Source organism: Falco biarmicus, chromosome Z, assembly GCF_023638135.1.
Source record: "Falco biarmicus isolate bFalBia1 chromosome Z, bFalBia1.pri, whole genome shotgun sequence".
In the NCBI taxonomy this organism is placed as follows: domain Eukaryota; kingdom Metazoa; phylum Chordata; class Aves; order Falconiformes; family Falconidae; genus Falco; species Falco biarmicus.
In genome coordinates this window covers 23,880,291-23,895,537 of record NC_079311.1, presented here as the reverse complement: position 1 = coordinate 23,895,537, position 15,247 = coordinate 23,880,291, and the positions used below count along the sequence as shown (strand labels likewise).

The window sequence follows — 15,247 nt, the reverse complement described above, 5'->3', positions numbered from 1 at the left end:
ATGCAAGTGACATCAGTTGACAGAGCACACTTCTGCCAGTGTGGCTGATGCCAGATTTAAGCACTGGCAATCTGGACAATGGGACAACTCCCAAGGTAATGGCAGCTCTAACAATTTTTAGGTGGTGGGGATCTCAATTGAAAATCATTTAATAGCCATATGAGTGTGTGTATGGAATGGTAATTTAAAAGAAAAACACTGTGCAAAGAAAGAACAGTATAGGATATCCATTACCAAGCTAATGTTCTGAAGATGAGAACATTCTGTTGTTAACCCATAAAAAATGTCTAAATAATTACTTCTTATAGATTACCTCTTACAGAGGTATGCCTAACTCTGCATCAGCCAGCTTGATGGTACTCGGGAGATAACCCTTCAAAACTGTCCTGGTTTCGGCTGGGGTGCAGTTAACTTCCTTCTCGGCAGCGGGTGCAGCTGTGCTGTGGCTGTGCTGTGCGAGCAATGCTGACAGCACACGGGTGGGTTTGGCTGTGCCCGGGTGGTGTCTATCCTCAGTCAGGGACTTCTCAGTGTCTCAGGCCCGGCCAGCGAGAGGGCTGGGGGGGCACGGGGAGCTGGGAGGGGACACAGCCGGGACAGCTGGCCCGAACTACCCAAAGGGATATTCCACACCATGGGGCGTCACACTGAGTATATAAACTGGGGGAAGAAGGAAGGCAGGCACATGTAGCATTATGGCGTTTGTCTTCCCAAGTAACCATTACGTGTGACGAAGCCCAGCTGTCCTGGGGATGGCTGAGCACCTGCCTGCCTAAGGGAAGTGGTGAATGAATTCCTTGTTTTGCCTTGCTTGCACACGTGGCTTTTGCTTTACCTATTAAATCTTATCTCAGCCCTTGAGTTTTACATTCCTTTCTGATTCTCCTCCCCATCCCTCTGGGTGAGGGGGGAGTGAGCGAGTAGCTGCGTGCTCCTTCATTGCTGGCCAGGGTTAAACCATGACAAGAACTCTGTCTTTAGCACTGGACATCTAGTGCATCACATAATTTGACACACCTCATTTACATAACCTTTTTTAACTGAGGAGCCTCTTGAGTCACGTTTGCAAGGTGCTGCCAAATAGCTGACTTGCTACTGGACAGCTGCAGTCACATTTTTGAAAGCTGCTGCTGCTGAGGCCACAGTCGTACTGTTTATATTTTCACTTAGTACAGTGTATTCACTTCTGACATAATGAGACACAACAAAACTGCCCATCATTCAAAAGACTGAAAAAACAAATAACTTGTCAACCAGTGCTAAATGCCACCCTGATTCTTTCTGAAGCTTCTCCATAACTCTTAACTCTTCCAGGTTTTCATAAACTGAACTTGCAGTTCTTCCCTGGGAATACCACTGTGTTGCACTGGGTCTCAGCACCCTCCTCTTCAGTATTTTATCGGGGGCAGCTCAGTGCTTTGGTGAAGCAGAAAATAAACATAAGAACACGGGGTCCTGGTACGTAGCTGCTGCATGAAGTTCTAACTGATAAGTGTAACAGGTGTGCCCTGTGTAATTCACATTGGCAGAATGGTGGAGGCTGCCAAGAACCTCTGGATGTCACCTGGCCCAACCCCCTGCTCAAGCAGTGTCACCTAGACCCAGGTGCCCAGGACCATTCCCAGATGGCTTTTGCATATCTCCAAGGATATAGACTCCGCTGCCTCCCTGGGCAACCTGTGCCAGTGCTCAGTCACCTTCACAGTGAAAAAGTGCTCCCTGATGTTCAGGAGGAACTTCCTGTGTTTCTCTGTGTGCCCGTTGCCTCTGGCCCCAACACTGGGCACCACTGGAAAGAGCCTGGCTCTGTCGTTTTTTTTTTATATTCAGGTATGTATATATATTAATGAGATCTCCCCGAGCCTTCTCCAGGCTGAACAGTCCCAGTCCTCTTAGCCTTTTCCTCATAGGAGAGATTATTCAGACCATCATCTTCATGGCCCTTTGCTGGACTCTATTCAGCATATCCATGTCTGTCTTGTACTGGGGAGCCGAGAATTGGACCCAGCACAGCAGGTGTGGCCTCACCAGTGCTGAATAAAGGGCAAGAATCACCTCTCTTGACCTGCTGGCAACACTACTCATAATGCAGCCCGAGACACCACTGGCCTTCTTTGCTGCAAAAGCATGTTCCTGACTCAGGTTCAAGTTGGTGTCTACCAGGTCCCCCAGGGCCTTTTCTGCAAAGATGCTTTCCAGTTGGGCAGCCCCCAGCACCTACCCGTGCCTGGTGATTTTAGTTCCCAGGACTTCACACTCCCCCTTGTTGAACTGCATGAGGTTCCCATCAGCCCATTTCTCCAGCCTGTCCAGGTCCCTCTGGATGGCAGCATGATGCTCTGGTGTCTCAGCCCCTCCTCCCAGTATGGTGTCATCGGCAAACTCGCTAAGGGTGATTCTGCCCCAGATCATTGATGAAGATGTTAAAACAGCACTGGACCCAAAACTGACCCCTGGGGCACACTGATAGTTACCGGCCTCCAACTAGACCTTTGTGCAACCCTCTGGGCTCATCTTTTGTTATCACTTGTAGTCCGCTCCAGGCACCGAATTCATTCAAGATGCCGTGAAGGTACCATTCAAGGCGCACTGCTGCTGCACTCTGCGACAAGCGTGCGGGCGTGCTCCTCACGTGTGAGCGGCAGAGGTGGCTGCAGCCACCAGGCCCCCCACCGCCTGCCCTCTGCCAAGGCTGCACAGGGCAGGGAGAGGCCCTCCCTCAAGGCCGTAATCCAAGCCCGCCCAGGCGGGCAGCCCGCGCCCCCTGACATGCAGCGAGCTACCGCCGCCACTTCTCAGTACCGCACCATTCTCGCGTCACGTTTCCGGCACTGACCGAGGAGATTTCCCCGTGGGACCCCCGACCGCCCTGCGCTCCCTCCCCGCCCGCCTCACAAGGCCCGCCCGCCTCACAAGGCCCGCCCGCGGCCCGGCCCGAGCCCGCCGCGCCCCACCCCCGCCCCGCCCTGCCCTCGCTCCGCCCTCGCCCCGCCGTCCAGGCGCATGCGCAGCGGAAGCTGCGCGCGCAGCCCGCGGGCGCACACGTTGCGCCTCCTTACAGGGTGATGCGCTTTAGAGACAGCACCACCGGCCAATGGGATTCCCGGACCTGGAGGCGGGGACGGGATTTCCTGGCGAAGAGGAAGAGGGGTGAGGCTGGCGCGGGCCGGCGGCGGTAGCGGTGCCGGGGCTGCCGTTGCTATGGCCGCTGCCGCCACTGCCACGTCTCCAGCTGATAAGGAGAGGTAACGCGTGCCGCGCCCTGCAAGGCGGCGACCTGCCCAGCGGGGCCCGCTACGGGAGCCCGCTGGTACCCTGCCTTGGAGCGGGGCGCGGCCGAGGGCGCGCTGGGGACGCGGCCGGCGGTGAGGGGGCGGGTGTCTGCGTGAGGCGGGTCGGGCCCGCAGCTGTAGCGGCGATCCGCAGCCTGGGCGATGACAGCAGTGTGCCGTGTGAGGTGGCCGCCCGCCGAGCGTGCTGTGGTCGCCGTTCGGGGCTGCTCCCGGACGCTCCGTGTGGCGCTGGGGGGGGGCGGCGACGTTGGGGCCTGCGAGCCTCACGCCGGGCCCTGAGGCGGGGCACCGGCCACCCCAAGAGGCGGCAGTGGGGGCTGATCTGGCATCAGGCCGTGCAGGGAGGTGACTGCCGTGCGTGTGGTGAGGCGGGAGGCTGAGATGTGGCCGTGTCAGATTCGGGAGTGCTTGGGGCCGCGCTGCCCTGTTACTCTTTGAGCGTGTCGTGTAAAGCTGAGGCAGAGGCTGTGGGGGTCGGGGCGGTGTGTTGGTGGTTGTGAACGTCAGGAACGAGACCGAAAAGTTCCTGTGCGGCACTCTTGCCAGCTAAGCAAGCAGTACTGGCTGGCTCATAAAGAGGAGTGTAGATAACCAAGTGAAAAGCCACTTAGCAGGGGAGGAGGAGTAGGAGTTCAGATGGCTGAGGCTCGTTTTAGAGACAGCAAGAAATGCACCCAGGAAAGCAGAAAGGATTAGTGATCCTTGTCAGTCTCGGACTAACTGAACATTAGTCTGCTTCAGATTATTTGCTTGCTTTTTGCTTCTCTATTTCCTTATGCTGTCATAGCTTTTTATTCACATATAGGCATTTCTAGCTAGTTGGGGTTTTTTATTGTCTAACAAGAAGTATAGTTGACATTCCATCACTCTTGTTCCCTGTATGTGCTTGATAGGTTTCTAAGCCTAGCTCTTCAGAGGCTTTATAACTTAGGCAAATCTGGGTTGTTCTGTGTGTGAATAGGCAAGGGAAGGCAAATCTATAGCAAAAAAAAATGCTGTTTCTTGCTTCTATCAAGAACTTAATCAGCCATTAATGTACTACAACCTCATCAAGAAACCTTTAATTCTTTTCAGGGAAATGGATATGTTTTTTTCTAGATTGCAGGGGTTTAAGAAATGGGTCAAAACGCTCGCTTTCAGCCTTTTTTTTTTTTTTTCGCAAGATAAGTAGTGCCATCCTTTGTACACACTGTGCCTCAAAAAGTGGTGTCATGCAAGGAACGTTTCAGCCAAATGGTCATGCAGTGTCCTGGGTAACTCAAAATTGGGTTTTACTAATTGGTCTAGGGAAAATAAGTAGTTGTTCTAAGCTTCTGTGGGAACTTTTGTGTTGTAGCAATGAGATTTATTTTTTGTTTTGCTAGGAAAATACTGCATAAACAATTCAGGAGTTGATACTGCTTACTAAAACTCACTGTTTTTTCTTTGTAGATATATCTGCATTTATCCAGCATATTTGAACAACAAGAAGACAATAGCAGAAGGAAGAAGGATACCTATAGACAAAGTAATTTTGTGGGTGGCAGGGAAATACAATGTTTTGTTTTGCTGTGCAGTAGTGTGTAGAGAGTTGGAAAATAAACCTCAAAGCTGTTACCTTTCCAGTCCCCAGTGGCAAGTAGCTCAATAACTGGAAATTACAGTGTATTTGAAGATAACCTAGTGTCAGCATGTGAATTTGGTAGAAGAGCACTGGGTCTAAGTGTCTTGTCTTTCATGTGGGCAGCACCTTTGGCAAGCAGGTGAAGTAATGGGAGGCTAGTGCTCTCAGCCTCCTACATATAAGTAGTTTGCCAAATCTGAAAGCAATATAGAAAAGAATAGCTAGCTAGTGATTGGGTTTTGATGCCTGACTACATATGCCTGTAGTCTGTGACCTGTCCCCTTTGTGGCAGAGTCAGTGGCTGTTGCTTTTTCTGTCCAGAAATAGTGTTTTATCATTTCATTCCTTTGTAATGTTTTTAACAAGCAGCACTTGGAATATAAAGAGCTTTTCTCACTGCTTAGGGTTGGGATTTTTTTTCTGATAATAGCTAAAAATAAAATCATTCTTGAGCATACAAGTTGCCAGTCAAAGATCTATCTACGGGATGCTGCCCTGTGCCTAGAAAGTTTCTACACTTTTCCACTTCAGTTCTTGCTGTGAGTTTGCTGTTGCTGATTCATAGCATCTAGGGGTTTTTATATAATAAATATTATTTCATTTCAATTACTTTTCCTAAGCAATTCTTTTATTTGCTCCCCATCCTAATTAAATCTGTCTTACCTGCTTCTCTGATGTCTTCTTTCTTCTTTTTTTTGAATGGTTTCTAGGCCACAGGTGTGCTCATAGGTGACTTCTACAGTAGTTTTGTCGTTATTTGAAGTACCTTGTCTTTGTCATCTGCTTTTTCTAGTTTTAGAATATAGGGTGAGAAACTGCTAACTCTTGCTGTGTAGGTAGTTAATAACTGAAAAACAGTTAACTGTGACACATTGTTTCAACAGGCTGTTGAAAATCCCACCTCTACAGAAATCCAAGATGTATGTGCAGCAGTTGGATTCAATGTGCTGTTAGAGGTAATTTAAAAAAACAAACAAACAAAAAAAACCCACCACAAAACCCCCACATAACCTTGGTATGTGTCTCTGTTCTTCTTTTGTTAGGTGTTTTCTTACAGATAGGATAAATCACAATTGACAAGGTTTTATTATCAGCCAAGATGCTTGCTTTGAGTAATAACTGACCGTAATTATGAAGTTAATGTTGGAATACTGTATGCAAAACAGGAATAACCCAGATCTCTTGAGACTGCTACTTTTGAAAGATTACTTTTAACTATCCTTCTGAGGAGACTACCGTAGATGCTTAAAAATGTCAGAATAAAAGCTAAACTTGCAAGCTGCAATTCTGCAAATTAAGCTTTTAAAAAGGCATATTTTTAATGTAAGGTGGTTACCTTTTGGAATGAGTGTCCTCTAGGAATAGGATTCTGATGCTTGAAATCTTCAGAGTCCTTTGGAGTTATGTTTTAGCCAAAGAATGTAAATTTTTTACTGCAGTACCTGCTTGCTTGTGAGGTGGTTTAAGTTGGTTACTTTCTTAGGGAATGAGTTTGGGTTTCCAGAGAGGTAACTTTTCACCGTTTGTTTTCTGAATTAATTAGTAATTTAAAGAACTATTGAATTTTCTAAAAAGAGTTTAGGTCCTCATTTAAGAGTGTGACTGGTATCCAAAAACCAGTAAAAAAAAATCTCTTTGCTTTCCAGAAGTCTAATATATTCCTGTTAGTGCACATCAGCCTGTGAAAATAGGCAGTACCACTAAGAAACCTGTAACATTTTACAGAAAATGAAGGCTATGAGTATCCAGAAGCAGTGAGCCTGGGATTGTGAGCTGTGACTTAGTGTCTGTAGGTGTCCAGAAGTGTTTGTGGGTGTGGAGATGAAACAAAAACCTGTGTCACTGCAGTCCAGACTGGTGGGGAAGCAGAACAGTACCTGTAGTAGGCCACTTGCTTAATTGTTCAGTACTAATAACTGGTTGCAGCAGTGCTGCTGAAAAAGTTACACTGTAGGTTTGGATACTACTGTGGTGCCTAAATGGTGGATGATGCTGTTGGAGGGCTGTGGTTATGGGTTACACCTGCTCAGAATTCCAGGCTGCTACGACTTAATTTAATTGCCAGACAAATTTTGCAGAAAATTATTCTAGTTCTTATTATAATTTTCTCTTTTGTATGACAGAAAAATAAGATGTATCCTAGAGAGTGGAACAGAGATGTGCAGTACAGAGGTAGAGTACGAATCCAGCTCAAACAAGATGATGGCAACCCATGTTTACCTCAGTTTCCAACCCGTGAGTAGAGTACCTGCGTTAGATACTTTATTTGTTGATAAAACATAGACAGTCTTTTTTTATGTTACCAGCTTGTTTAATTAGTTTTTGCTAGTGTAAGTTCTACAACTTTAATTAAATCTCTTTGCCTGTATAACTCAACCAAATCAAGTTGGTGTGTGAGTGAGCACTCAGTGGAGTTTGTAAAAATGCTGTTGTCTTTGATCCTGCTGTTTCTTCAGCAGTTGCACTGGAGGGGGTTGTGTTGTGTGATTGCTATGTTGAACGAAGCCACTATTCTACTGTTTTGTTGACAGATAAAACAGGATTTTGTATTAAAGTGGCTAAATTCCACTTTTTCTTGGGTTACAGACATTGGCTAGGCATCACCATGGATGCCAATTGATATAATGCCAAGTTCATTTGAGTTTTCTGCTGGCCATTTTCATAAATCAACAGTGGAGCAGCTCCCTTTAATTAACAAGAATAGTTCATCTTGAATTACAAGTAATTTGGTCTTAAGTGAAGAGCAAGAAGAATGCTGAATCTGAAGTAGCATAAGAATGCTGTTGGTCAGAAGGAGTTGATTTAAAATCATATTCCTGCTGGAAGTGTCTTCTGTCAGCAGTGCTTTTCAAAAAATGCAGCTTTTGCCTGATCATTCTGTCCCAGGTATTTTAGGCCATTAAGAGTTGAAGAGAAAGAGTAACAGGAAGGATGTAGATACTTTGAACATTGTCAGATTATATTCCAGCCTGCGGTGACATTTCAGTCCTGTACTTCTTTAAAACAAAAAAAAACAATTTAAAAAAATAAAGTTGCAAAAATTTTTCACAAACTTCTAGCTATGTAGGGGAAGGAAGCAGAACTCCTAGGCTTTGTATCTAATTTAAGAGAAATCTGAAGTGAGACTGAAGTTTCTGACTTTGAAAATTATGTAAATGTTCTTAACACAGTACGCATGCATTGATCTCTTCCTATATTTTTAGGTAAATCAGTGATGCTATATGCTGCAGAAACCATTCCCAAACTGAAAACAAGAACCCAAAAGATGGGAGGTAGTGATCAAAGCCTTCAGCAAGGAGAGGGAGGCAAGAAAGGTAAAGGGAAGAAAAAGAAATGAGCTCACATCTGGAATAATTGTTACTTCACATAGTTATACTTGCAACAAATGTGGATGGACACATTACTTGCTGCAACTTTGAAGTGAAAGATACAAGCAAGAAATGAAAGATGAAGCTGAATAGAACTGTCTGCTTTTCTCAGAACTGGAATGCATGTAGCTGCCTCACATCTGTAACAATAAATCTGTCTTCACACACGACCTGCAAGTTTGAAGCTAGCACCCACTTCTAAAAGTGGAAGAACATAAGCAAATGGGGTGGGTGGGAGAATTATTCTTTCCAGAAGAAATATGCAGCTTTTGATAAATAAATAAATATTCTTATGCAGACTAGATATCTGAAAACTGGTTGCCTTAGTAAGCCATCTATCGATGCTAGTGAAGTGATTGTCTTAATTCTGGAGGGTCTTTATCACTAACAGAAAAATGTAAATCAGTGAAGTTATGGCTCTAAACTCTTGCTGATAATCTTTCACCACTGTCAAGTGTACTAATAAAGGTGACATGGTAATTTTTAAAAAAATCATGAAATACTTTTGAAAAAGTGTTAATTTTTCCTCCACAGCCTGTATTAAAGTAGTCAGTGACATATGTTGTAAGGATAATATTGTAAAATTTTAAGACAATTTGAAAAAAGTAGCTCACTTTTGTGTGTTGTATAATATGGGATACTGTATTATCCTATTTTGTGTTGTTGTTTGAGAGCTTAGGAAATTTAGCTTTAATTTTTTTAACTGTTAAATACTATTTCAGGTGTCCGAGGCTTGCAATATCTGATAACAAAATATTCGGGGTTTTTTTCGGGTAGGCCACAAACAGGGACAGAAATTTATTTGGAGAAGATGAGTTAGAACAGCTGCAAGGCTCCTTTGAAGTAATCAAGAAATGTACTGTGCAAGTTTAAATGAGGGATACCTTAGTGTAAGGAGACTGAAAAAGAAGCAGCAGCACCTGTTTTGAGTTTAAAAGCAAAAATCTTGCATGAGTTTGCTAATCCTTACTATATGGAAACAAAGTCAGTTGAATGCTTTCACAAATGACTACTGGAAGCACGTTATCAGGTTATTTTTGATAAACTTTTCATGTGGCAACATTCTCTTTTAGGATCTTGCTTGTTTATCTATTGGGTATGCTATTCTATGGCATCACCTTTTTCCTCACTTTAAAAGACAAAGAGCATTAAAAATGTATCTAGATGTTTAATGACTATTCTAAAGTAATGAAAATGGGTAAAGTTCTTGATGGTATCCCTGCTCAAGTTACTTGTGCTTGTAGTTTGAGTTTTCTTATGTTCATGTATTCCTTGTTCCACTCAGCTGCATCTTTTTCAAGTGGATGGTGAGCTACCAGTGCCCCTTGAAGTTGATGCCGATAGGTACTGATAGTGCAACTGCCTAAAGCCCCTGACCTGTGAACAGTTGTACTTCCTGTCTGTAATACCTTGTGTGTTTCTTGTGTTGCGTTGCTTAACAAAGGAGGATGATGTGCTCTTGTTCTCATTGCAGTTGTACCAAATCCAAAACCTGCTGTGACAAAGTTCCTCTGGCCAGGGCCTGTGCCAGTGTGAGTAGTATTATGCAGGGTCTCTAAAACAGTATGCCTTAGGAGAAGAAATCTGTGTTCGAAGGCTGAAATTGACCATGGTCATACACAAGTGTCTTCAGGTTTTTTTCAGCTGATGTAGGTTTATACAAGCTACCTTTGGAGTATCTGGCCTTGAAGACACTCCTGATTTTTGCTTTCTGAAGTTTTTTTTTTTGTTACACAAAACAACTGGACATGGCCAGAGATTGTTGGTTACCCTGTAGAGTTAGGGAAGCACTACAAACTTTGTTGCAGTATGGTGCAAAAAAACCCAAGTGAGATATGCAAGCAAGAGAGGAAGATACACTTGTGATGCAAAAGGCTCTTACCTGCCCACAGATTGTGGGGCTGAAGTTATTCCTGGCTTTTCCTGAGTGCTGAGTAACTTTTCTGAAGCTTGATTTAAAATGAGAACTCTGAAAACTAACTGGTGCAAAATAACTCTGCTCCATGATGTGAAGGGGAATAACACCAGCCAAGTCATGATCATGTTATGCCTGAATATTGTAAATCAGAGCTTTAGACTATTGACAGCTGAAAAATGTGAAGGTTAAGTGTCATGGGATATCTGTTTACAGTGGCCAGAAATTAAATGTCTTAAGTTGTCTGTGCTATGGTGCGTATGTTGGGAAAGAATCTTGGCAGCATTGCTTAACAAAATTTCCCAATCAAAGAATCCAAACTAGTAAAGCTATTTTAAACTGTAACTATCTTACAAAAAAAAAAACACCTGAGAGAGATTTCTGGAAAGAGTAATACTGTTTCAGTAAGAGCTGAAGTATCTAAAACTGTGATGTAATGAAATGAACAAAACAAGCTCTGCGGATACTTTGGGTAAAGCTGACTTTTTTTTTTTTTTTTTTTTTTTAAAAAGCAAATTATGCACTGCTAGGAGATCAGATGATTATTACCATTAGGGAGCTGAAGTATGATTCTCCCAACTCCTGCCTGCTTATCTCCCCATCTCTAAAGTAATTCATTTGGGTTTGCTTTTTTTTTTAATTATTATTTATGGCTTTAGAGTAAGTATACTACGTAAGAAATACTTGTTCCTAAATGAGGCATCACAAAGTTAGACAGTTCCCCCTTTCCTGCCAGAGTTAAGCTTATAAACCAAGTTTCATTTCTGTAATTCCTGTTTTTCTAATGAACTAGATTCCTTAGAAGTTTAAAAGTGAGTCAAGATAGTAAATCAGGTTCTTCTGCAGATCTTTCCCCTTCTTCAGCACCCTTCTCTCCTCTTCACCCCTTCAGTGCCTGGAATAGGGAAGATGGTGAGAGGCCATTGTGGGACCAGGAGTGGAGACAAGGCCACTGTAAAAATGCAGAAACTCTGCCACTGTTGGTCTCAATGCTATCAATTAAAAAATGGGGGTTTTTTAGGGGAGAAACAGGGTGATAATGGATGTACTTTTATTTCACCTGTCTTGCTTCTATAGTTTTCTGTGATCATTTGCTTAGTGTAGCTGCTAAAAAGACACTACGGTCCATGGTTTCCTGCAGGTGGCAATATTGACCGAGACGTGCATTGCTGAGTGGGAATTCACCCTGCACGAGGCAGGAGGGATACGGATATCGAGGTGGTGTCACTCCAGAAGGTACTAGACTAGCTATATGAAAGTATATACTTGTTATTTTGTTATGCTGTTCTTTAGGTACCCAGACAAAGACCAAACGTTTTAAATAGACGTTCAGAGATCAGAATTCTTGTAACAATCCTTGTGACAATTTCTGAGTCAGCAATGGATGGGGACGTTGATGCTGCCAGTAAGCAGATCTAAAGACATTGGCAATCAACAAAGAAATGAGTAAAAATGGAAATGAGGCACTGTTGTGAGATAGATGTTTTATTCTTTCAGATGTATGGAAGAAGGCATGTAGCTGCTGTAGCAGAAGCACAACCATGTTTATTCAGTTTTGATGTAAAGAAGGTCAGTTTCAAAATGTTATTTTGAAATGTGTTTTAACTTGGAAAGTGACAATAATGTATGTGAGCATATGTAGTTCTCCACCTTCAGCCACGAAGTAAATTTACCAAAGACCAGCTCTGCAGAAAATAAAAAACTTGCCTGTGTGTATATACTGTTCCTTGTGTGCACTTAGCAATTAGAGCCGCTTAGCCAGAACTCCCTTTTGGAGCAGCACATACATCTGGGATGACCTCTCGTGCTGTACTGAGAGCATGAAAGATGGTGTGGCTCCCTTGTTCCTTCTCTGTGGCTGCCGGTGTAGCTGTGTTGGAACAGAATGGACTGAACTAGACTATTGCAGTTGGAAGGGACTTACACCTATCACCTAGTCCACCTGCCTGACCACTTAAGGGCTAATCAAAAGTTAAAGCATGTTATTATTTTCCAAATGTCCCTTAAACACTGACAGCCCTGGGGCACCCACCACCTCTCCAGAAAGCCTGTTTCAGCCTTTAACCGCCCTCTCGGCAAAGAAATGCGCCCTCACATCCAGCCCAAACCTCCCCTGGTGCAGCTTTGAGCCGTTCCCACGTGTCCTGCCACTGGATGCCAGTTATTTAGCGTCTTCCTGTTACAGACTGGCCTTTGTGGGGTTATTTTGCCTCTTAGGATAAAACAACCTTGCTTGCCAAAGGGGGGAGGTGGGGCTTCTTCCCCAGAAGAAAAAAAGACACAATACAAATACACCCTCTTCATCTATTGCTTTGTAACTTTTGAGCCTGTCGAGTCATTTGGGGACATGACAAAAAGAGCAGAGATCTCAACGGCGGTCAGTTCCCGTAAGTCGTGAAGCAAAGTGGTCAGATGAGGAGGTAAGGCTGCGCTAATGCGTCACCCAGTGATGAGCGTTTCCCAGAAGGGACAAGGAGAGGCAAGGGGAGTGAGTGTTCAGCCTCTCTGGCTGGCAGTTTGCTCTGGCCAAACTGCATTTGGTGCGTGAAATATTCCACCACACGCACACGCAGCTGCTGCTGAGGCACAGATCGGATGTGGTAAAACAGTTCCCAAATGAGCCGCCTTTTGCTAAAGGCCCTGAAAAGACGGGAGAACGGGATGCACTGTGGGGGCTGGTGTGAGGGAGATGGGGGAAACGAAGCCGCGGGTCGTACGGGAGCTGGGAGAGAGCAGGGGACGCTCCGCGTAGGAACGGAGTAGCCTGCGCTGCAGTGCTGTTTCTCCCCGAACACTGCGTGTGTCTCCTCTCCTCTGGCAGGGCCGGGGGGGGTGGTGGGGGTGGGTGGGTGTTTTGGGTGTGGGATTTCTGAGCTGTGGTGTTTGTTTTCATTTTCCTCCGGATAGCAGAACGTAGATGTATCTAATTGAAGGCTTTAAGAATTCTCCTCCTGCAAGGATGCAATAACACGAAAGGGTAGGTATATGAAGTGTTATTTGTTTTGTGGAATTCCATAACCTCGGCAAAGGCGTCAACTACCTGGCCTTCCAAAAGATGCAAAATTCAGAGAAGCTCAATTCTTTTTACTTGACGAGTTGATGGGTCCATGTGGGCAACCGAGGATTTTTTGCTCTGCGGTATCTTAATGCTTAATGGACCAGTAGGAAACCTGTTCTTCAGAAAGCCATGCCAACGTGGTCATACGACTGAGGACTCCCTTAGTGGTCCCAGGCTGCTGTTCCTCAGGTGCTGTCGCGTTCCATCGCACTGCAGGTAGAAGTTCTCCGGAAAGGTGAGACTCATGTTCACTGTATTTGCACTGTCACCAGACGTGCAGTTCACAGGAGATAGTGACAGTCTCTCATGACCTACAGGAATTTGTGACATCATTTTTTAAAACTGTTCTCCCCTCTTTCCTTGAGAAAGTTATTGTGGGTTGAGTTTGACACGGGGGGTGGGAGGTGACTAAGGAACAGTCGTACTGGTTTTGTGTTGATTCTCAGACTGTTTAAACAGTTGACAAGACCGAGATGCAAACTCAAGACACTGTCATAAATTTGTCAAATTAAAAGAGGTTGTGAGGGTTTGACCTGACAAGCCTTAGTCACATCTTCCTCTGCTTACAAGAATTTCTGTTCTTTGTTAACTATCTGCCTTTGATTTGAAGAGTTCGGTTTCATTTTCACGTCACTCGTGGTGAAGGTATCATTGTGGGATTTTTAAAATGTTTTTTCTGAGCCTTTTTTCCTTTTTGCTGGATTTGGAAATGCGTAGGATAAAGCAGAAATGGTAGCAGAAAGAACTGCCAAGAGCTGTGCAGCGTTACTTCTTTAGGGCTTTCATGGGACAGTAGAAAATCAGCAGGTGAAGAAAAAATGTGGAAATGCCTGTAGCTTGCCATTTTTCCTCTCTGTGTTTCTAAAGATCGCTAAACCTTGATGCTTCCTTACGTGAGCCAGGCTGCAAAGCCTGGGGAGCTGCGCTGCATAGGCAGCTGCTCGTGCTGCTCGCTGGTGAGAGCAGAGCTGTGTGCCAGGCTCTTCTGTCAGGGCCTGATGCTCTAAACCAGCTCGGCTGTCCCCCGAGATCCAGTCAGGAAGCAGAAGTACTGCCTTTGGAGAGGTTTCTGCTAGTTCCACAGTAATGAAGTTTCAGTAAACCCAGTAAAAACCCTGGAAAGACCTTCTGCCTTCTTAAAGTAGCTGGGTTTTCAGCGTTGAGGTTCTTTCTTTTTCTTAAGAAATACTGAGGCATCATAGCAGCCCTCTAAGAATCTCTTTGTGTCCGTTTTTATTCAGCACATTGGAGTGCCAGCACAGACCTGGGGCAGGCGTTCCTACCAGCATTTGCACACAAACGTTGTGAAGAAGAGCTAGAGAAGAGCACGGATCGGTGGGGCCAGCCCAGCACCTGCAGGAAAGGACAACTTGCTGCAGGAATTCAGCCGTTTCTACTTGCGTCAAGGCAAACAAAAAGATCAAGTCAAGTCCTGTTAACAACAGGTGGCAGCTCTACTGCAAGTAGAAACCTGACCAAGGAGCACTGAATTTAGCTGCTGGTCAAGAAACACCAGGTTGTAAAGGCGAGAAGTTGATTTAAAGCCTAACTCTTAAGTTCTGAGAGAGATGTAGGGGAATGTTGTAACACCTAGAAATGTTTTATCCCCATTAGTAACAGTGCAAGAACTGTTGAGTAGTATGAGAAATGAAAACTAAGGTCTGTCTCTACTGCAGACCTCATTAAGACTTTCAAAACCTGAGATTTATCAGCTGCTTTTAGAGAAGCTACGTAGCATTTTGTACCTAAATCAAATAGACTATTAAGTATATTTATTTATTTGTTATCTCAAGAGGTGAAACTAAATTACACTGGCCACATGACTGCCAAGTACACAGCTGCTGGCTTTTAAAACACAGCACTAAGATTTAGTCTGGCTTACAGGATAGTGCAGTGGGTTTAAGACAGAGGAATTGTCCTGGTTTCAGCTGGGGTGCAGTTAAGTTCCTTCTCGGCAGCGGGTGCAGCTGTGCTGTGGCTGTGCTGTGCGAGCAATGCTGACAGCACACG

General features: G+C 44.6%; 1 protein-coding gene across 1 annotated transcript; it reads left to right on the top strand.

Annotated features, from left to right (window-relative positions):
• The first annotated feature begins 3,104 nt into the window (after positions 1-3,104).
• On the top strand, positions 3,105-8,764 carry SRP19 (signal recognition particle 19). Its single transcript, XM_056323808.1, has 5 exons — positions 3,105-3,245; positions 4,725-4,800; positions 5,781-5,852; positions 7,020-7,131; positions 8,100-8,764. The coding sequence occupies exons 1-5, from the start codon at positions 3,202-3,204 to the stop codon at positions 8,231-8,233; spliced, it is 438 nt and encodes a 145-aa protein (XP_056179783.1). The 5' UTR covers positions 3,105-3,201; the 3' UTR covers positions 8,234-8,764.
• Positions 8,765-15,247: the final 6,483 nt, after the last annotated feature.